This window comes from Molossus molossus, unplaced genomic scaffold (genome assembly GCF_014108415.1).
Source record: "Molossus molossus isolate mMolMol1 unplaced genomic scaffold, mMolMol1.p scaffold_m16_p_14, whole genome shotgun sequence".
Taxonomy (NCBI): Eukaryota; Metazoa; Chordata; class Mammalia; order Chiroptera; family Molossidae; genus Molossus; species Molossus molossus.
The window spans coordinates 17,195,392-17,218,710 of NW_023425349.1; the positions used below are offsets into that span (position 1 = coordinate 17,195,392).

A 23,319-nucleotide genomic window follows, 5' to 3' on the forward strand; every position below is an offset into this window, starting at 1 on the left:
ACCTCTACACTTTGCCTGATGCCACTTCTAAAACTGGAATACTGTTGTGGGGGACAGATTGTGTTTCCCAGGGGACACAGGAAGGCACCAGTTATAAATGACATGCATTCTACAGTACATTCGTGCATTTTGCTCTGAAATACGGAGGCACGTTTTATATTAAACACATATAACCATGTTATGGCCTGAAATGAATTTTCTTGCTGCTCCCTCCTGGGCCACTGGGCACCTCTTGGCCCCTCTCTGCAGCACACAGAACACGTGTGTGATGCGTGAGTGTGAAAATCCTTCTCTATACCGTGTTTCTCATTCTGTGGCAGTGTCACAAATGATGTATGGCTGATACTGTTTAAGATGTCGTGATAATCTTTCTCAATGTTCTCCTCCTCCTCACCCGCTCTCCTGCCCTCCTCCTCCTCTTCCTCCTTCTCAATAAATACAACTTTGAGGCAAACAAATATGTGTTTCTGGCCTGACGTCACCACGTACTCCTGTGAGTCGGGCAGCTTCCCTGCTCTGAGCCTTCCCCACAGCGTGTTCCTACACACTGAGTATGAGAACACACTAAGCACATCTGTGCCCGCCTGGGACAAATAGTTCCTCAGTAGGAACCCAGTATCTTTAGTTATCGACATTCTTAAGGAACTGAGCCGCAGACCACTATGCATACCTTGGTTAGGTGAGCCTGTGGAGACGGGCCACCGCCTACCACCTGTTTCATATCCCGATGGAAAGTCTCCACCACGTCCCTTGGTCCTTTGGCCAGAACACCCTCCGCGCCTGCCTGTGGCCGCCTTTGTTGTCTGGTGGTGATTCCCACGTCAGAAAATCCCGATCCCACGTTTGTCTTTTCCCTGGGGCAGAATCTGTCTCCCAGTAAGTTCCATCCACGTCCTCCTCCGGACCACCAGTGCCGCGTGGCACCCGGGTGACTGGCAGAGACGCCTCGCTAACCCTCCCCCCTGCGCATGGCTCATGTATCATCACCTCCCGGCAGACTGGGGCCGCGATCGCGTTTTCACGTAGGAAAACAGAAGCCCAGCTCACTCCCTTCATAACAAAGGCAGGGAAGGGGTAACAGGGTACAACTTATGGAAAAGATTACGTTTTCCCACTGAAGAATTCTTAGAAGAAAACGACATTTTCTCCAAGTTAAACTCCAAATGAATGCTGAACAAGGGCTCTTTGCTCAGGAGCCCAGGTAGAACGGAATTCCCTCGGGACCAGCGAGTCCCTTCTGCAGGCTTGGCCGGAGGTTAGGACCTATTTCACGGTTGGTTTAAAAGTAGGACGTTTATTTCACGTTGTTCCTTTCAGCTGCTGCTAAAACCATCTGGAAAGTCTTACCCTGTCACTCGAACGCCTTCCCCTCCGTGCCTCCCACATCCAGCCAGCCCCTAGCCCTGTCAAGACTTCCCACCCACAAGCCTCCACATCCTTCCCTCTGCATCCCGGCCGCCTCCAATATCTCAGCCTTGACAGCGGAAGCAGCCTCGGATTTGCCCTCCTGCCTCCAGAGCTCCCTCCCATTCTCTCCAACACCGTGAGACTACCTGAGACCCAACGCCACTCTCCATCCCCAGTGCAGGGATGAGCAAGCCGAAAACTGCCCGCCTGTACTGGGTCTGCAGGAGCCCAGATGTTGCCACTGCATCTGGAGCGCGACGAGTGTCACGACTTCTGCTTTCTTTCCCCGAATTCGGAGTGCCGTCTTCAATGCAAAAGAGAAGCAGACCCCCCCCTGATACCCAACCGTCCACTCTTCAAACCTCTTCTCACGTTGGTTTCCCGTTTCCAGCTCACAGATTTAGGTTGCAGTATTTAAATGTGACGAGATCGCTTGGCTTCTGGAGGCCGGGTTGGTTTTGGAGGTTTATTCTGTGCATCCTTCGTATGACTTTACAAAACGCTTTTAACAGGTAGCTGTCCTTTCACAAATGTTGCCAATGACATACCTGTCTCAGGTTGGCATTTCTGGCAAACAGAAACAAAAATACTGACGTTCTTCACTGGTCTGATGTTTCCATACTTCTTCTTAGCAATGTCATATTGATGGCAATTTGTATCAAATTTGGGGTATGAGTTTATAGGAAGATTTAGTTACAGATTATAAAAGTGTGGATATACCACACTTTATTTGACCACTCTTCTCTTGCTAGACACCTAGGCTATTTCTATTATTTTTACTATCATTATTATCGAACCATTTTGGTTATTTTTCCAATAATGTTGCTTTAAATGTTTTGTGTGCATGTTCCTTTGTCCGTAGACCAAGAGTTGTCTGAAGGAAATACATTCAAAGTGGTGTCACCGGGTGGAAGGCCATCGAATCTTCAAGTTCATTAGATACTGGCAAATTGGTTTCCAAGGTTGTACTAATTATCATGCCTACCAGCAGACTCCCCATTGCTCCGGGTCCTGGCCAGCGCTCGACTCTGCCAAGCATTTACTTTTTTGCCCATCTGATTAGCATTAAATGACATCTATAGGCAGTCTTCTATTTTGCCTTCCCCTGATTATTAACAGGACTGGCTCTCATGCCATGTGTTTGTTGACCATGTCAGTGTCTAGCTGAGTTCACTGTCTGTTCATCGCCTTTGCCTGTGGTAAAGTGGGCTCTTTTTCTTTGCTGATAGGTAAGTGTATTCACGTCTACCGGATACCAACCCTCTGCAGTCACAGGTCCTGAAAAACACCGCTGCCACCTCGGGACCCCTATTGTTTGATTTTGTTTGTGCTGCTTTGTTGAGCAGAGATTTAAATCATTTCCTTCATGATTTGTGCTTTTCATGTCTTGTTGAATAAATGTTTCTTCACCCCAAGGTCATAAAATAGTCTCCTCTATTTCCTTTGAGTAGTTTTAAGGTTTTTATTTTCACATGTATGGCTTCAATCACGTACAAGGTGGTTTTTTTAAAAAAATGATGTGAGTTAGGATTGTTTTGCCCCTAAATATGGATGAACCATTTGTCCAGCATCATGTCTGTAGTAGTAAATTCTTTCCCTACCGAAGCGTAATGCCTCCCTCGCCATATATCACTCAGGACTTAGACGAGTTTGTTTCAGGCTCATCTTGTTTCATTGGTCTACTTTTTCCCTTCTATCTTACCCACTACAGTCTATTTTAACTTCCACAGTTTTACAGAAGCACTGATTTATGCCACAGATCTATGCTAAAGAGACCTCTTTGCTCTTCCCTGTGAATTTTAAGTTTCATTTTTTTAAATGCCTGTTGAGATCGCAATTCCAGTTTCATTGACTTTATACTTGAAGAGAAAAGAGATCATCACACCGCGCCCTTCCATTGAGACACACAGTTTTATTTTGTTACTTATTTAGGTCATCGTTTATGGTTTCAGTCAAGTTTTAAAGCTTTCTTCATAAAACTTGTGATGATTTTTTTATTAGGAATATATTCCTAGCTCTAAGCATTTTATAGATGTCAGTGCTATTGTAAATGGTAGCTTTAATCTGTCTATCTATCTAGCTATCTGCACACATACACACATGTACCTGTATATTTGTGTGACCATATTTTGGGGCTGATAAAAGTAATTGATTTTTACAAATTGATATTCTATTTAGAAGTCCTCTTAGACGATGTTATGAGTTCTAACAATTTGTTGATTCTTATTACTGTTTCTATGTAGTCTCTTACAGATGAGAAGAATGACTGTTTCTTTTCAATTCTCAGATTTTTGTTTATGTTTCTTGGCCACTCAGTTGCTAAGACTTATTGCTCCCCCTTTATACAAACTGCATCAGTAACATGGGGGGGGGGGGTGCAGGGCGCTTCCCGTCTAGTTCTCAGTTCCCTTTTACTTCTTTCCCCTGTAACATGCACAGTCATGCATTTTAAAGGGTGCTAGTATATCAGCTACGTTTTATGTAGAATTTCCTGATAGATGTTTGTATTGGAAATACCTTTAGATTAGTTAGTCCACCAAACTGTACATACTATTTTTAACATAAACCTGACAGGTATCCATTGTTTGCATTGTTCAGCTGGGGTCCACTGTAGTTAGTTCTGTAATCTGCCCAAGGACAGGGAGATAACAGTTATAAAGCAAAATTGAAACCATGCTGTTTCACTCTAGAACCCTTGACCTTTCCATGACATTGAGCTGACTCCTTGGATAAGCACACACACTAGGGAGCAATGCATTCATATCATCTCACATACAGAACGCTAAGACTACCTGAAGAGAAGGCAGGCTCCCCGTCACGGTCCGAAAGACTTTTAGGAAGCTGCCACTCCAACTAAACGCTATTTTGTTTCTTATGCAGAATTTTGGAGAAAAATAGCTTCAGTTCTAAGATATCGTGAGGGTGAGAGCGGATTTTTTACCTCAGTTGAGAAGTGATAATACATCATCACAATTGCTTTATGTTTTTTCTAACCAGAAAGATCACCCATGCCTGGTTTAACAACTTAGAACAGCATGAGAAAGAATTTAAAATAAAGCAAAATCATCGCAAATGTCATCCCCTTGGGGCGGCTACCAAAAATATTCTGGTCACCATCCATTCATGTATCTTTTCATGTATACATACACACACATGCCATTTTGCACAAATATAAGATCACAAATCTGTTACTATAACTTCACTTTTAGGGTACACACACAAAAAAGGAGTACAGAAGAATTCAATCCAGCTAGTTAGCTTTATCTAGCTAATTACATTTATGGCTTTGACCACTTTTTCAAGTTCTGGATAAATATATGTATATCATTTCATTTATTCATCCATTCATTCATCCAAATAGCATTCACTGGGCCATCCCAACTTCTATGAGGTTTCTGGGATTCAAAGATCCCCAAAATATGGTCCTGCCTTTAAGCTGCTCAGAGGCATGTGGGGAAGAAAAGTACATTAAAAAGGATGATTTTGCCCAGCCGGCATGGCTCAGTGGATTGAGAACTATCCCATGGACTGAGAGGTCCCTGTTTGATTCCCGGTCAGGGCACATGCCCAGGTTGTGGGCTCGATCCCCAGTAGGGGGCAAGCGGGAGGCAGCCGATCGATGTTTCTCTCTTACATCGACGTTTCTATGTCCTTTTTCCTTCCTGTCTCTCTAAAAAAAATCAATACAAACATATTTTTCTAAATGGCTGGCTTTTACTGCCTACAAGCGTCGGGTCTGTGGGAGCACAGGAGCAGGCTGAGGAGGAGCCCGAGAGGAGTCCTGACTGGATAAAGATAAGGAGAAGCCAGGTAGTTAGAAGGAGAAGAGAATCGGCTTTGGCCAGGGCATCATGGGGCTTGTTTGGTGGAAGACCATTTTTGTAGCCGTCTAGACAGCCGGCTTAGGGGGAAAGGTGGAAAGGGACACCAAATACACCTCATGGGATGGAGGGTGCAGGAAGGAACTGGTTTTGGCACTAGGCTAGCAGTCTGCATATTCTATGTTACGTCAAGAGAACAAAAACTGACGACAAAATACCCTTCCCCTCTGAGTGACTCTGGAGCTGTATCGTTTCCTCCAAAGAATTAATTTCTTAACATTCAGACCTTAAGGTGACATACAAGTCACCAGCACTTGGTAACGATATACCTAATTCCAAGTTCATCTGTGCATCACCCCAAATGCCTCTCTCTGTTTGTGTGCTGCTTTAAAAAAAATGTCTTTATTCACCCTGAATTCTTAAGAGAACAGGTTACTTTTGTTTTAGACCAAGAGGTCCTCTGGTCTTACTTTCCATTAAAGGGCACTGGCAAGGATTTGGGGTACAGAGCATAAAACGCCCGTGGGGAGGACTTTCTTGAAAGGCAGTCTGACATCACCATGGATGTCACCTAGAACACAGTTCAAGAAAAATGGTCAGGGTTCTCCCACTAAATTTGGTTGTGATTTTGGATGGATCCGTTCTCCTCTCTGCACCTTGCTTTCTTTGTGCCATTAAAAATATTTTATATTTATGGAGTTTCTGTTAAGAGCCATCCCAACGATGAAGAAGATACCATCACTGGTCGCAAACAGTTCAAGGGCAAACAGGAGGTCAGTCAAGTACAGCAGGGCTGTGACACGGGGGAGAGTCTGAAGAGCGCCCACGGGGAGGAAGACCAAAGAGAGGCTAGGACGAGGAAGGCTTAGGACGCCTTCTGTCTCAAGGGTTGGGCTGATTCCTTCCACAGGAGTCTTTAGCACCCATACTTCACTATAAAACTCAGCGCACTCTGCTGCAGTTGCATGTCGAATGCCTGATCTTCCCTGGGGTATGTTACATGCTTCAAACACAGAGAACACGTAAGCCTTTCCTTGCTAAACATCTGTGTCTAGCACAGTGCCTGACAGACACAAAATCGGTTTCCAACAGTCTCTGTTGAATGAATTCAAGTCTGAGACGGCGCATATGGGACAATGTCAAAAGACATGCAGTATGCGTATGGTATTCTGAGCAGTAGGAACAGCACGAAACAGGACACAGGTAAACCTTCGTAGATGAAGAAAGTCCAACTAGGTTGCAATTCAGGGCAAGCCAAAGAAGTGCTCAAGTTTTCCCTGATGGTCACGTTAGAGCAGGGGTTCTCATCCTGTGGGTCGCGACCCCTCTGGGGTTTGAACGACCCTTTCACAGGGGCTCCTAGCCTCTGCCGGACATATTTCTGACGGTCTTAGGAACCAAGACACAGCTCCTCTATCTGACTCCAGGCAGGTCCGCCCACATATGACACGAGGAACTGTATTAAAGGGTCATGGCGTTAGGAAGGCTGAGAACCACTGGTTTAGAGTGTGTATAAATGTCAGAGATGGTGAGGCAAGATGCTGGGTCACCGAGGGATGGACAGCCTTTGTAAAAGTAGAGGACGGACACCGTGACTTCCGAAGCCCGCTGCCCCTCCTCCAGTTATAGGAGCCCAAATTAGATGCATTAATAACAGCTGAGATACCGAACCAGCATCCATGACTTTAGACAGCCTGGGGTCCCTCCACCCCCGTGGGTCCCTCCTTCCAGGCCCTGCCACCCAGCACACAGCCGCACGTACCACCTCACCTGCCCTTTCGTAACGCAAAGCTGTGATGCTGAGATCCCGTTGCCAAGAAGGAATCTTTGGGGAAATAGACTATTGTCTTGCAATAGCCATCCGCTTATTCCTTCTGGCGACCACTGTGAGCTCCAGCTCACGGTCTGGATTAAACAAACGAATGGAGAAGGAGATGGCAGGGATCTCAGAACCCACTGGGCGTTCGGACCCCTCCCGGGGGAGCAGTGTCGCCCTTCGGACACAGGTAACACTAAACCCCTTCTCTGCACACCGACAGCGCCGCCCGCCCTCATTCCACGGAGGGCTCAGGAAGGAGCAAACGTATACATGCGGCTGATTAATTCCAGCAGCCTTTGATAGAGTTGTCCAACATCTGCCCTGGTCCCAATTTAAAACACAGTAGCAGATTTAATGAAACCAACAGTTTGCAGCCAAGGCCTTTGTTATTTTGTTTTAATCATCTTTTACCACCCATTGAAATGATTTTCTGCTTTCTGGGCGCAATGAAATAAAAGACAAGAGAGAGAGAATGGAGGGACAATGTGGAAATTATAAAAGATCCAGCCTTCCAATCCTGGGATAAGGTAACAGCAGCCCTGAGACTTAACTGGTTGTCCGAGTCCGGCGGAGAGCAGAAGGAACGACATTTACCAGCGCGGGGGAAACGCCACACCTGGATAGCATTAAAGAAAGGAGAGCGGAACAGATCTACAAGGGACTCTTGTTTTTCCTGAATGCAACCAAAGGCGATGTGTGACAGCTTCCCCAAACACCCCTGCTGGTGATGGACAGGACTCCTGATTACAGAGCAGGCGCTTCTGACAAGCTGCCCGCTCGCCAAGGCCTCTGGGAGCCAAAACACCAGATACGGTCGGAGGTAAACAAGGCATGTGGCACAGTGTGAAAATCGAGGCCAAGTGGGGGCCAGCGAGTCCGGCTCGGGGTCCCAGTGACAGCTGGTGATTGAGCGGCACTAACTGAACCCAGTTGTTGAGACCAGGGGCCAGTGGGGAAAGCAATCTCCTTTCTCTTCCCTGTGGCCTCTCTGGGTGGCCAGCGATTTTATTACTGGCAGAGGGCGAGCCCAACAGCATTTTCGAATTTGGCACCACATCTAAAACCCTTTGGGGGGCTGGGCTTCTCTTTCTTCTCTCCCCCGACCAGCCCCACGGATGCTTCGGGTTCGGTGAGCCGGCGTGCAGTGAGCAAGCTCCATTTCCCCTCAAATTCGAAACCCATGTGCACTGGGGGGAAATGTAACCCTTATGTTTCTGATTCATTTACACTTAACTCATCAAAACGCTATTTTGTAAGAGCTATTTGATGTCTGCGGAGTCTTCTGAGCTCTTTTGTAAGCTCTGCTTCTTAGAAGCAGGAAGTCACGTTTCTGACGGAGAGGGAGAACTTGAACCTAAAAGGTTGAGTTTGTTTTGAAACGAGGGCCCTTGGAGGGTCACGTGGAGCCCGAGCTTGGCCAAATGTGTTCTCTCATTTCCTATACCACCCCCCTCACCACCGCCAGCTGCCATGACGTCACTGATGTCAGCTCTGTGATTTCACTCTGAGCTTCCAACGGAGACGTCGATCAGAGAGCCCAACTGCATCTGAGTCCCCAGGTCTGGCCAAACTCCAGCACTTGTTTATGTGTGCGGGGGCACCTGGGTGGGGAATCGGGAACCCTGTTCTCCCCTTCAAGGGCTGTGTGGCTCTGAGGAAGTGGCCTCGCCTCTCTGGGCTCCATTCTTCCACCTGAAGAGTATTCAAGTGAACCCTTCACAGACGAAAGTGCTTCCATGCTCCTTCCTGGTTGCAGCGTTTTCTAGGCTCATTCCTAGAAAGTAAGAGCTTGGAGCATCTCGTACTGGTCTCTGCTGCAAGACGTTGGAGACTGCATTTGCACACAAGAGCTCAGCTCGAGAAGGAAACCTAACAGAGCAGAAACAGAGCTAGATGGATTCAGGTGCCACTTGCCCGAGTTGCTCACCGCGGGATGCACACCAGGGCGTGGAGAAGGGGCGTCGATGGCTGCAAGTCCTACAGAAAACCATGCTGAATTCCAGCTGTCCTGGTATGTTTGCGGACATCCTTGGATGGGAGTTGTCAACCTTTTCAGTTTATAGGATATCGAAACTGGGGCAAAAAAACCCTCCTTCCCATTCTGACAACCAGGATGTAAGAGCCAGCGGTAGCATGGAAGGGGGGACTGGCATTTCTGCATGGGACGCAGCGAGGCGATGTCTGGCTTGGATTAAAGCCCAGGAGTGAATAATTAATCCTGGGTAGAAAACAAAGCCCGTACCTTGTAACGTTATAGGTATTAGTGCTACGGAAGATTAACCCCACGGTCCCCTGGGGGACCTTTTCGGAACACTGGGCTACACTTTGAGAATCAGTGGATGATGAAAACAGGTGGTTTTAGAGGTCCTGTGTGCCCGCCCCAGTACACACACACTCATGTGCACACTCATACATGTGCACACAGATGTGCACACAGATGAGCACGTTCTCAAGCTCTCCTCGACTGCTCCTGCAGCTCTGTGGAGGGAAGATGTGTTATGGTTTCCAGTGAACTGAACTGTATGCCAGCACTGACTCCCAGGCTGGCCATTGGGAGGCACTTGTGCATCCTTCCTCCTCCTCTCAGCCCAGCCCAAACATGCCTCTTCCTCCACATTCTCTATTTCAGCGATGCCAGCAACAAGGGCATCTTCCCGGACCCACTCACCTGCCTCCTCCCTCTGCTCAGGCATCAGGTATTTCCAACCTATTAGTCTGGCTCGGCCCCGCCCCTTCTCCTCCTCCCAGCCGGCTCTTTACTGCCCTAGACCAGCTCATCTCTTACTTGAGTTTTGGCAACATTGTTTCACTCGCATTCCCGATCTGGGCCTCCATCCCTACATCCACTCAGAGAGCCACACACAGACAAAGAGCGGTCCGAAAACCAAGTCTAATCAGGACCCTCTTCCCTGCGGACAATCAGTGGCTCCTCACCCCCCCCGGGGTGAAGTCCAGACTCTCTAGCATAGCATTCTGGACCATCACTCAGGCCTCCTCCCAACCTCCCTGGTCTCTTTGTTCCAACCCCCCTCTTCACATTTTACTGCTGGGCCACCATGAGCAAGTCGCCCCATGACCCCACCCTGGATACGCCCCCGGCCTTCGCTTAGATGCCTAGATGCTTAGATGGTACCTTTTCCCGAAGGTTCTCACTGACGTCTTAAGATGAGTGAGGACCTCCTGGCCCATGTGCTTCTCTCGACACAGTACCTTCCCCACTGTTTTGTTACTAATTGTTCATTTGTCTCCTTCTCACATTCATCAAAGTTCCCACAGGGCTGGGGCTCCCTTACTGCCTGGGTTGTTTATCTTCACTGCCTAGCACAGGGCCTGTTACAAAGATAGTGTGAAATACATGTCTGTTGAATGAGTGGAAGACTGACTTAACATCATGTGGGCTCATCCCTTCACTGTACGGATAAGGAAACTGAGGCCCAAAGAGGAGAAAGGACCATGCGGTAAGATTCTCTTTGGTCCTTTTGATTCTCTGGTAACTAATCCATTTTAGAAGTTGAAGGAAAAGCCTCAAGTATCTCAGATATAATTTGTATTGTCATGGATTTCTGCTACCTATTGATCTGCCACAGGGTTCATTCATTCATTCATGCATACATGCATGCATACATGCATTTATTTACCTCCATTTATTGGCCATCTACTTGATGCCTGGCCTTGCACGAGAAGCTAAGGATAATGCTGCAAATACTCCCTAGTCCCCACTTCTAGTCCAAATGCCACCGAATTGGAAAAACGCATCAATACTTTCTGAACCTGCCCAGAAGGGAGAGCTGGCTAAGCCCTCAGAGGGAGGAAGTTTGCCAGGGAGGAGCTATCAGAGGAGCATACCTGGACGGCTTGTTTAGATGGCGCCAGTCTCTGAGCTCAGTCACACTGCGACAATGTGACAGGGAAGCTGCTCCCTCCACCCTTACAGAGTTAGACACACTCGGCGGTCAGAGCAGGATGTCACCTCTGGGAATGTCCTCCAGCATCAGCCACCTACGCCTTGATGTTCCAGATGGGGGCTTGGGCACACAGATGGAGAGTCACAGACCAAGGACACGGCAAACTTGCTGATCAGTACTGGAATCCAGGTCTCCTGATCCAGGGCCAGCATTTTGGTGGGTTTCCTCTTTTTTTTTTTTTCTTTTTCCTTTAGTGCAGGTACAGAGATTAAAGTACAATTTATCTTTTTTTTTTTTATCCTCACCCGAGGACATTTTTCCATTTTTTTGTTCAGATAGAGTGGGAGGGAGAGAGAGGAAGAGAGAGAGAGAGACATCAACGTGAAAGGGACACATCGAGTGACTGCCACCCGCACGACCAACCAGGGCTGGGGACAAACTGCAACCGAGGTACGCGCCCTTAGTGGGAATCAAACCTGGGTCTCTCTGGACCGCAAGCCGATGCTCTAACCGCTGAGCCAAACTGGCCAGGGCTTTTTTTTTGTTTGTTTAATTTCTTTTCTTTATTGATTTTAGAGAGAGGGAGAGAGAGATAGAAACATAGATGAGAGAGAACATAGATTGGCCACCTGCTGCATGCCCCCCACTGGGGATCAGGCCCACTACCTGGGCATGTGCCCTGACTGGAAATCAAACTGGTGACCTCTTGGTGCATGGGTTGATGCTCAACCACTGAGCCACACCAGCTGGGCATGCACTTTATCTTTTATTTCTTCTAATCCAATGCTGAACCATAGCCACTCTGGTTAGAGCTCAACTGGAAAAGGTTTCATGTGTGTCTGTGTGTTCACCCCTCACGCATACTCTCTGGTCTGGCCCCGGACGAGAATAAGCCTAACGAAAACCAAGCAACAGAAAACATCGTAAACATTGAAGTCTTCCTAGTTCCCCAGACGGCATCACGTTCTCACAAGTCTATTATCTCACCCGTGATTCAGGACACCCCTTGTGAGACGGTATGGACAGGAATCATCACCCACTTTGTCAGGGGAAGGAGCTGAGGCGCAAGCCATGGAAGGGACCGGACCAGGGTCCCACAGCGAGGCAGCTGTGCGCTGGTCTGGGAACCAGCTCTCCTGATTCAGAATTCAGCCTCTCTGAAGTAACAGACTCTTTTAACAGACACATCATCAACCACTAAGACCCGTCCTAAAAATTCTCATCCTCTCCACGCACAGACTGAATGGATTTTCTCCACTCGTCTTGCCAATGCCCAGTGTGAGCTACATCCCTCCCTTCTTCCCTTATCTGTAATTACTCTGACGGCTGTTACTTTCCTTCTCTTTTCTATTCATTTGTTTGTTTTCTTAAAAATCAGGAATTGAAGCTACACAACCAAGTCCAGTCCAACCTACCTACCCCAAGGGCGAACAGCCAATGAACAAAGACGTCGGTGACACCAGCCTACACTGTACCCCGACTTCACTAACTCACTGTTACCCAAAGCAACTCTTGGAAAACCCTCTAATCAAATACTACACTACAATCTATTCCTTCATTTCAGGAAATCACTTTCCCTCATTCCAAATCCTCAAACCAGGAACAGGGGTCACTGGACAGCTCCGTGGTACACTCCTGCAGCCGATACACTGCCAATACACTCCTTGGAAACACACCTCTAACTCATCCACTTCTCTGTGCAAATCCTCAGCGCCTCGGGTTTGGACTTTAGCCATAACCCCTACATGGACTTGCTCGCTCGTCCTCGCTCCTTTCTTCACAGAGTACCTACAGCCTTTCATAGAAACAAATCTGACTGGTTTAGTCCTCTGTTTTCCAATGAAGAAAACCAAACTCCATAATCAGGGCCACGCCCCCTTCCTCTAAGGGGGATTATACTCTTTATAACTTCTTGTAATAATGAGCTCTAATTTGTAATTATATCTAATTTGTAATTATTTTCCAGTTCAGCTTTCCTATCCAATTATAAGATTCAGAATTACAGTGCCAGCATTGAGACCGGCGTGTCACAAGGACTTGTTATTGAATGAATGGATAGATGAATGAATGAATGAATGAACGAATGAATGAATGAATTTATCAGCAGAGCTTTAGGCCCACCATTTCACTCCTGTGGGTCTTATTCAACATCTGTAGAAGAGACACTGTAACAGTCCACTTGGTTTAACATTCAGTAGTGCATCAAATGGATCCATAGACATTTTTTTTTAATCCTCACCCAAGGACATTTTTCCATTTATCTTCAGATAGAGTGAGAGGGAAAGAGAGGGAGAGAAAGAGAGAGAGAGAAGAACATGAATGTGAGAGGGACACATTGACTAGTTGCCTCCCACACGACCCCAACCAGGGCTGGGGACGAACCACGACCGAGGCACATGCCCTTGGCTGGAACTAAACCTGCAACTCACTGATCCGTGGGCTGACGCTCCACTGCTGAGTCGAACTGGCCAGGACGATCCATAGACATTTTTGAGATAAGTGATTTCACTGGTGCTAGTGTCAAATGGATGCTTTGCACTTTCAAAAGTGTGAAGGAAGTTGGAGACAGGACGTCTATGGCTGCTGCTGACTCTGGAGATTTTGTTGATTTTGCAAAACCCTCATGTTCTTGGAACCCGTATTTCATTCTGAGAGGTACTTGGCCTGACTGATGAGAGGGAGTGATAGGTGGATGATGCCCAGCTTCCAGAATGGAGTAAGATTGTGCTGACTCTGTACCCTGCCTGCCTGGGCTAGGAACAGAGGTATGTGCTTTGGGCTTTGAGAAACAACTCTCGTGTCTGGTGCTGCTCCTCTGTCCTGGTGGGCAGACATCACAACCTAGACTAAACCATGTTGAGGAGGCCTGGGAGAAGGCCCTACGCAGGAAGAGGTCTACCCTGGAGGATGCTTTTCAGCGACAGGTTACTGGGAACCACGCCGGTCTGCCTCTGTGCACACTTCAGCAAGACTCTCCTTCCTTATCTATGTACATGTTCAGACACAAAGAGAACATGCATTACGCTTTCTTTTGCACATTTATTTTATTGCTTCTTGATGAACATACAAGCTAGTTTTGACATCTCCTTTCCCCGTCCATCGAGATGCCATCTCATCCTTTGCCTGTCACCATAGCAATGATCAGTTGTGCCCTACAGTTTGCCGGGCACGCCCTTTGGGGCAGGCAAGGAGAGAGCAAACTGGACTCTAGCATCTATTAACTACGGGACCCTAAGTGGATGGTATCTCTGTAAGTCTCAGCTTCCCCGTCTACGAATAAGGCTCCCTGACGCCTACACTTGATTGGCAGGCTTGTAAAAGATACTGAGCATATATGAAGTGTTCACTACATGGTAGCTAGTATTAGTAATGACGTCAGTACTACTAGTAGTGGGTGCTACTAGCATGTGGGAGGGTGGTTAACACACGGCTAAATTGAGGCTCCCATCTGAAGGTGGAAACGACATTCGTTTTGTTACCCATTTTATCTCCAAAATGTGGCATGCTTAGAAGGTATGTGAAATTGGCATTTGATAAATGTCTCAATGCATAAATGACCACTCAGAGTAACTTCATACATGACAGCACCCTCTGGACTATCTACTTCACCCTAGATTCTAGTAGCGTTGGTGGATATGCAAGAAGGCTGACATTACAATTCCAATTTAACAGATGGCAAAACTGAGGTACAAAGAGATGAACAACCATACCTAAATGAAAGATATTATTGGCAAGTTACAGAAAAGGAAATGTTAAAAGAATTGAAAGATGCTCAACTCAAGATGCTCAATCACAAGAACATCGATGAGAAGTCATGTTTTACCCATCAAATGGCCAAAGACAAAGCACTTTCATTTTGTCAAGTAGTAGTGACAATCCTCCCCCTGCTGCTGGGATGTGAGCCAGTTCACTATCTCAGAATGCCATAGGTTACATCCATTGAAACAAAAAAGGCCATAATTGATAACTCAGTAGTTTCATTTCTCAGCATTAGCCAGGAGAAATGCTCACCTGTGCCCACAAGGAAGTCTATACAAGAGCACTCACTGCCGCAACTGTTTGTAATAGAAGCATGTGTGCGATACTTAGGGACCAACATTAGGAGCACAGTTATTCCTACTATGGAATACTATACAGCAGTTAAAAAGAATGAGGTGGATTTAAGGACCAAAGTGATGGATAGCCCAGATTACGACATTTCCCTTCCTCAAAACTCTACATTTGTTCTGCAATTGAACATGCACTTTTGCTATAGAATATACATGATGGTTCACTCATTCATTTGCTCACTCGTCATTCATTTATCAATGTCTGCAGAGCATCCACTTGGCTTCAACCATCCGTACTGTAGCAGATCTCTTCAGTGATCAACGCTTACTCATCCTCCAGGTCTTAGCTTATACAGCACTTCTAAGAAAACTTCTTTCACTACCTTACACTGGGTTAGATACCCTTCCTATGTCTTCCTCGTACACCTCACACAATAGCATCTTTCATGCTGCAGTCTAATCTCTGGATCCCTTGCCTATTTCCCCCTTAAACTGTGTGCCTGTGAGGCCAGGGATCAGGATCTAGTCCTAGTTCCATGGTGACAGACACCGGGCAACATCTGCTGAATGAACTGATGATGAACAGATGGGCAGATGAATAGACAGATAATGACAGTGGGCTGCTGTTCACTGTCCCTGGTTTGCCTCATACCTCACTTACGCTAAGCCTAAATAAATAAATAAATAAAAGCTTAGTTTTGTCAAGTCCTTACTTCTTAGAGAAATCTGAGGGTTCCACACAGACCCAAGCAGCGTTGTGCCCAGAGCACAAGCAAGTCAAGTCGACAGTGGAGAAACAGAAGCCTCCCTGTTCTTTCTCTCCTTCCCAGCCACACGCGTAGAGAACCGGCTGTGTAACTTGTCTCCTGGGCTCCAAGACTGGGTCACAGGAACTGACTGTGGGCTAGAGGCCTGCGAGTTGTCTTCCACCTGCTAATCTTGAACTTGAGCCCACTTGGATGCATGTCTGAGCTGGGGAGTTCAGCCTCTGCATCCCTACAGCAGGGGGCGCTGCACTTGGGAAGGTAGAATTTGCGATGAGACTTGGCTGCATGCGTGAATTTCTGAGCTCTAGCTTTTTCTCTGCGCTTCACCTGCCTCATAAATACTTGTAAGGCATGTAAAACAGACGGAGTATTCAGTAAGTGGTAGTTATTATTACGATGATTATTATCCACACATTGCGCATTTCACTCGGGCATCTAGAACCGGTGAGGTCCACCTTGGGTACTGATTCTTACAGACAATCTCTGCTGAGTCCCTTTTACTAAAAAGAAAAGCAAAAAGGAGAGTGAATGAGTCACCTGTCCCCTAAGAACAACATCTCTCCACACAGAATGACGTAATGTGTTTTCCCCTCACTTTACACGTAGGGAAGCTGAAGCCTAAATAAGTGACGCAATGTGCTTAATGTCACATGGTGAAGTAGCACAGTTGGCGGTGGTCCCCTTTCCTCTGCTACTGGCACCTCTCGTTCAGTGAAGGGGTTTCCACTGAAGGGAGACACTCCCCATCTCTTCCTTGTCCTGGCCAAAAGTCATCCGTCTACTGGAAGCGTCCAGGGGATAAACACAGAAGCCTTTCTCTTCATCAATGTCACACCTTGGGAAACTATCTCCAGGATAGATAACGGAAAGAATAAATATTTTTGCTGAGAGGAAAAAAATGAAGACAAAGGTCAAAGGGGATCATGTAATGGGTTGAGTCAGGGAAGGGGGAAAAAAAAAAGGCATTTATTTTTTTTTCTCTCTCCTCTTTTTCTCCAAAACAGTCTTTATATAGAACTTGTACATGAGCCAATCTATTTGATATGGAAAAAATGCGAAAGCGGCCGAATACACACAGAGACACACAGAGGTATTTGTGCTGGAGTTCGGAGCTTGAGTTACTAAGAGATAAAGGAGTTGAAATGGTAGGTGGACTTGGAAGGATGTTTTACTTTGTTCCGAGTCGCAGGGAACATTCAGGTCAAGAAACCCAGCCCAGCCCAGGTCTCCACTAAATTCCTTGGGACCCAAGAAAGCGCAGAGAAAGGCCGGCAAAGGCCTCAGGTCAGCCCTTGTTCTTGTCCCACGGTAGGGACTACAGAAATGTTTGCTGAGTGAACGAGAGAACACATAATGCCCAAGAGGTGGGCCTGGGTAGTGGTGGTTTTGGAAGCAACTCGGCAGGGGACTAGGCATTTAGTAAGTAGTTAAGGTCTTTAGCACTCAAGGGCGAGTGTCTACAGGAAAGGGACCTGGTCTGAGTCATCCCTCTAATCTCCACCTCCCAGGACAGACTCCGGCACACAGAATGTTCTCGGTGCATGCTTGTTCTCGGTGCATGCTTGTTCTGTCAGTGAAAGAGACCCTGCAGACTCCGGGGCCTCAGAGATCCTGCAGGCAGTGGCTATCAAACTTGAACCAGAATCAGAGGCATCTGGAAAAGCCCCGTTTCTGATTCGTCTGGGCTGGGGCCTAAGGGCCTGGCCTCTCTTTGTACCCACTTGAGGGGGGGGCCACGCTCTGAGACCCCGATTTAGAGTAGTGCTTCTTAAACTTGGCCACATGTTACAATTACCTGGTGAGACTTTCAACGTCAGGCCTCATCCTTCCCAGTGAAGTCAACACCTGGGAAGGGTTGAGACGATGTGCAAGTGAGACGCAGGCCATTAAAAAATGACCCAAGTTGTCCTGTTGTACAACGGAGTTTGAGGACCACTAACCGAGTGCTTACCCTATGCTTGTAGAGGGGTCCTCTGAAGACCACAAAGGGCACGTGACGAGCCGAAGATCACAGAGCACACTGGGGACTGGGCTGAAAACAGAACTCAGGTGCTTTGACTTCTTCCGTTTAATTTCCACCATTCCATACTTATCAGCCCCTGTCAGCTCTCGCAGGCTCGCAATCGGAGCCAAGAGAAAGAAAGCGGTGTTTGAACTGAAGTCTTCAGACATCTATTATGTATTATCTTCATTGTTTTATACAGAAATTCTAAATGGATGCCGATTTATGGAACCCGACTGCTCCAGACAAGTTAGGAGATGGAAGAGACAGGGTTATGGAATATGTTCAAGGCAGGGCGATTCTTTAAATTTTAAGTACATTCTCCAACACAAACCGAGCGCTCCCTCTGAGTTCTTAAACAGATGTTCTTCATCTCCGAGGCAATGAATGGGCAAGGCTTTGCCTGTGATGGGCGCGTTAATTGCTGGCATGTAAGAGGAAGTGCTGGTAAAGTGTTTGAAAGTGGTTCTGTCTCTTAAAAAGATTAAAAGTTTCCTCCAGAACTTGGTTTCTATTAATGATTGGCTTAGTAAATATTTTCAAGTAGACGGAGCACAGATTGTGTCTTATATCATCTTAGAATCAAAGACAGAGCCACAAAAGGCCCATAGAAACCTTGGACTTCAACATTTTCATCACGCAGAAGAGGAAATTGAGGCTCAGCGAGATTGACTGATTTATCTGACGTTAGTAAGTGGACTGGCTGGGACGAAACACGCGGCGTCTGGCTCCCGAGCTATTGTTCTTCCCGAGACTCAGAGCACTCCCTACCCACGTCCACTACGCATCGTGAATGTTCAGCAAATGTTTGGCGAGTCACTTCATAGAGCCTCGGTATCCAAATTAGGTGGCCAAGGCCCCCGCACTTGTGAGGCTAAAGCAGAAGGTGGAGTCACTTTGTTAACTGGACACTGGTGACGTGCACTGGCTTAGGGGTCAAGGTGGAATTCCGATCCCCATCTCACCACTTCCTAACTGTGATCGCGACACAATGCACATCTGTAAGCGGCCGTCTCCTTCTCTGTAAAATGGGAAGGAGTGCATGGTTGTGGGTGCAATGATGAGGAAACACAGAGGATGGAAAGACCTCAGCCCACTGTCTGGCACAGAGGAAAAACACTAATGGCATCATTAAAATGTAGCCTCTCTTGCCCGGCTGGGGTGGCTCCGTGGCTGAGCGTCGCCCATGCACCAAGAGGTTGCCGTTTGATTCCCGGTCAGGGCACATGCCCCGGTTGTGGGCCTGATCCCCAGTGAGGGGCATGCAGGAGGCATACAATTGATGTTCTTTCTCATCAATGTTTCCATCTCTCTCTCCCTTCCTCTCTCTCTAAAATCAATAATAAAAAAAAAAAAATGTGGCCTCTCTCATAAAATATCCATCCTGAGGATGTTTGAGGACAATGTCCTAGAGAGAGGTGGCTTGAGAAACAGATGCCTATTAAGGAGAAACACTATATCATATAAAAGCATTGACTAGCCAAAAGGATCACGGAGACCCAGATCTGCAAGGGCCCGGAATGATCGGATGGACTTGAACCCGTGCTCCACTTCAGAAAAGAAAAGCCAAGGACCAGGACTGTGATGGTCACCTGCCAGCAGGACTCTCATACAAACAGGAACACAGTCACTTCCCAGCCAACCAGCGATAACTTTCCTCTCACCCACTGAAGAGGCCATCAGGATGCATGAATCTTCTCCCACGTAAAAAAGAAATCATTAGTGAATCTCCGTTATTCTACTTTCATGAGTAATACATGATGTCCTCGCTGCTAATCTCATCCAACTGTTGGGAAAACTGTTCCAGCAAGTTCGGATGCGTAGTCACACCTCAGAGCTATCACCAAAACGCAAGCCTCCACATCCTTGTCCATCGCCCTCCCACCATATCGACTCTGCCTTGTTAAGACAACGCCACACACAATGCCACGTTACAAACTCCTAGACGTCGGTCCGGCTGTGATGAACCTTCTTTGGGTCCAAGACTCTCTGACCTTCCTCTTATCCCTCCACAGCCCACCCACTTGGCCCTCCCTTATCCAGAAAGTGCACTTACATGTCTGTGAATCTTCTGTGCAGATGCAGGACGGAGGCCACATCCGCGTGGAGAGGAGGGTCCCGGACCACCTTGTACTGCAGGGGCCTACACTCCAGACAGAGGGGGCTGTCTGCGACGGAGGTCAACATGGCGGCATCGATCTCCAGGTGCTCGTCCAACGTGTAGATCTGAACGCCATACACCTCCTCGTCCACACCCCGGAGTTTGATGGTCAGTGGGACATCGCAGAAGACGTTCTGAGGGCCCAGGGAGATGTTCTTCCCCGTGGTAGTCAACAGTTTGATGTCATTGACAGCCCCACTGGAGTCCCAGTCGGTGGAGACGAAGGTCACCCAGATCGTCAGAGACTCCGGAACCAAAGGGTAGCGGAATTCCAGCTCCAGGTAGCAGCCTTGAGGCTCGGGGCAGGCTGGGGGGACCGTGTGTGGGTTGACAGCTGAATTGGGGCTCCAGGTGCGGACACTGGACTTACAGGGCTGTTCAACATCTGGATGACCTATGGGGAAGAAATGAGGACATGAGCTCCTGGATCTTCAGTCTGACCCTGGGAGTTTCCTACAGACCTTAGGAGGGTTGGCCTGGATAGTCTGACGCTCGGAGTTTCCTGCAGACCTTAGGAGGGTTGGCCTGGCCAGTCTGACCCTTGGAGTTTCCTGCAGACCTTAGGAGGGTTGGCCTGGCCAGTCTGACCCTTGGAGTTTCCTGCAGACCTTAGGAGGGTTGGCCTGGCCAGTCTGACCCTTGGAGTTTCCTGCAGACCTTAGGAGGGTTGGCCTGGCCAGTCTGACCCTCGGAGATTCCTGCAGACCTTAGGAGGGTTGGCCTGGCCAGTCTGACCCTCGGAGATTCCTGCAGACCTTAGGAGGGTTGGCCTGGCCAGTCTGACCCTCGGAGATTCCTGCAGACCTTAGGAGGGTTGGCCTGGCCAGTCTGACCCTCGGAGATTCCTGCAGACCTTAGGAGGGTTGGCCTGGATAGTCTGACGCTCAGAGTTTCCTGCAGACCTTAGGAGGGTTGGCCAGGACTCGGACAGAGGGGAAAAGCAGGGGCAGCTCCCACTGCTTTGGTGCATTGGCGGAATGCAGAGTGCCCAGTTCATGCCCACAGCTGCAACAGAGGTCTTCAGTAAATCACCAGACATTTGGCCCAGACTATATATATTCAAGCCCTGGCTGGTTTGGCTCAGCGGATAGCGCGTTGGCCTGCAAACCAAAGAGTCGCAGGTTCGATTCTGGTCAAGGGCACGTACCTCGGTTGCGGTTCAATTGCTGGCCCTGGGCAGGGTCGTGTGGGAGGCAACTGATTGGTGTGTCTGTCTCACATGGATGTTTTGCTCTTTCTCTCCCTCCCTCCCACTCTATCTGAAGGTAAATGGAAAAGTATCCTTGGGTGAGGATTTAAAAAAAGACTACTCAAGTGTCTTACTGCTGAATTGATGCCCAAAGTTTTAACCCTCTTGCAGGCCTCGAGTCCAGGATGGAAAGAAGAAAGGGACAAACGTTTGTCAGACACCTATTGTGTCCCATCACCTTGTTTAAGGACTCATCTCAGAGGTGAGAGAATACAGAGGGAAATGACCCAGGTCTCACAGCTAGAAGTGTGCAGGTCAGCAAGAGGAGCTGGTGTTGGCCCTTCTGGAAGTTCAGACCCATCGTTTTCACGCCTGGAGACAGGAGCCACCAAAATAAACTAGAATTCCCATGGGGCTGTTTTTGGTGCAACCTTCTTGGCATGACAGACGGGCCAGAAAGTCTCTGCAAAGAGGAGGTGGGCACGGATAGCTTCTGCCCCCTGGACTGAGGATTCTGGGAGGAAACTGTCTAGAACCATGAAGGACAGAGCTGGAAGGCAGCCGGGGGGCCATCTTATCTCTCCTCCTCCCCTTCTCCCATGAGGTCATTCGTCCCCTGGAGCCTCCCATGCTCTGACCAGTCTGACTCAGGGAGGGGCGGGTTGGGTGAGGAGGTGGGGGAAGGAAGGAGAGATTCTTCTGCTTTTTCTTCTTGGAGACAATGCCTCATCCCCACTGATCTCAGACCACAGCGACTTCTGAATTTTTCTCCACTGAGATCATTAGTCCTAGACCCTCACACAGTTCTCCTTCACGCTGCTGAGGACAGCAACCAGGACTCAGTGTCGTGACAGGCTCGACCTTGTTTCAGGGAGTCTAGCAAAAGATACAGATGAGGTGGGAGGGTAGGATGGAGGATCTTAAGCTGTTCTATCTGCCACAACCCCCCGCCCTTTAGCATCAGTGGTGGGTGGAGAAAGTGGATGCTGGACATTTCTAAAGCAAAAGGGAAAAAGCAGTATTTGTCAGAAAAGGTTTGGAATCATGGCCACACGAAAACCAGAAAGCCATCTGGGGTGGAAAACCTATTCCGGGGAAGGTTGTCAGTGCCTCCGATCTCCTTGTCTCTTGTCGCCAAGGGAGAAGAGAGAAAACACCAGGTGGAGATGGAGGGGAGAAGAGGAAAAGAGAAGAAAGAGGGGCATATGAAAAATTCCGGGAGACTGTTTCAGTGTAACACATCAGAACAAAGAGAGATGGACAGCTCTAGGAGCCCCTCAACGCCCCTTGGCTAGGTCCGCTCATCTGCTGCAGCAAATGCTGGCTAGAAGCACTCAGAAATTTAAGTCCAAGGCTTCCCCTCCGCAGCCTTCCTTGCCAACTCCTCTCCATCCCTCTGAGTTCCCGATTCTCTTGACTTTGTGGGGTGTTGACACACCTATCGCTTATTCTTCCATCAGCATTACCGAGGGCAGGGTTTTAATGTATACGAAGCGCATTCCAAAGCCATTCGTGAATTACTGCATCTGCGCGTCGTCACAGTCCTGCAGGACTGTTATCATGTTTGCCTCTGTTTTTGTAGCTCCGTTTCACTTCGTACCAGATAGTCTTTGCTTCATACAAAGATAGTGAAAAGAGTGGATTCTCAGTTCGTGTATGTTAAACAAAGAATCTTCTGTCTTGGTAATATCAATCTGAAAACGAAGTGACTGCCCCACGGGATTGGGAAGCCTGCTGCGTGATGGTGGGCGCCCGGGTATTGGCAGTGGGTGGAGCGGTCTACCTCCCTTCCTGGGAGAAAACGACCATCCGTGGTAGGAGCCACAGGACAGCCAAGATGACCAATCTATTTGGCTGATGCTTTCTCTCTGGTTTCCTGTTCATCAAGAGAGGGGGCTTCGAAAGGACAGGAAGGTGAGCCTGGTCATTCTGGCTCAAGTAAGCAGGCAGGAGTAGTAATCTTAGCAAGGTTCGTGCGTGTCCAGTTAGCAGAGACAAACGTGATGGAGACAAGGACCTTGAGCATCACTGAGCACAAGGCAGCGATGCTGTAAATCACGCCAGGCTTCGTGAAGTGACCATCCTCTGTGTGCCAGGCACGGTGCCAGGCACATTACACACCTCGGCCCCTTTCATCCTGGCAATCTGTTTACGGTGCAGGTCTTAGCAAACTCATTTTAAAGAAGAGGAAACTGAGAC

At 48.0% G+C, this 23,319-nt stretch overlaps 1 protein-coding gene across 1 annotated transcript in view; it reads right to left on the bottom strand.

Annotated features, from left to right (window-relative positions):
* Positions 1 to 23,319, bottom strand: part of PAPPA (pappalysin 1) — a 233,634-nt gene that overhangs the window by 131,863 nt on the left and 78,452 nt on the right. The window contains exon 7 of the mRNA XM_036261471.1: positions 19,827 to 20,325. Within this exon, the coding sequence (XP_036117364.1) occupies positions 19,827 to 20,325 (499 nt within the window). The remainder of the gene's footprint in view (positions 1 to 19,826; positions 20,326 to 23,319) is intronic.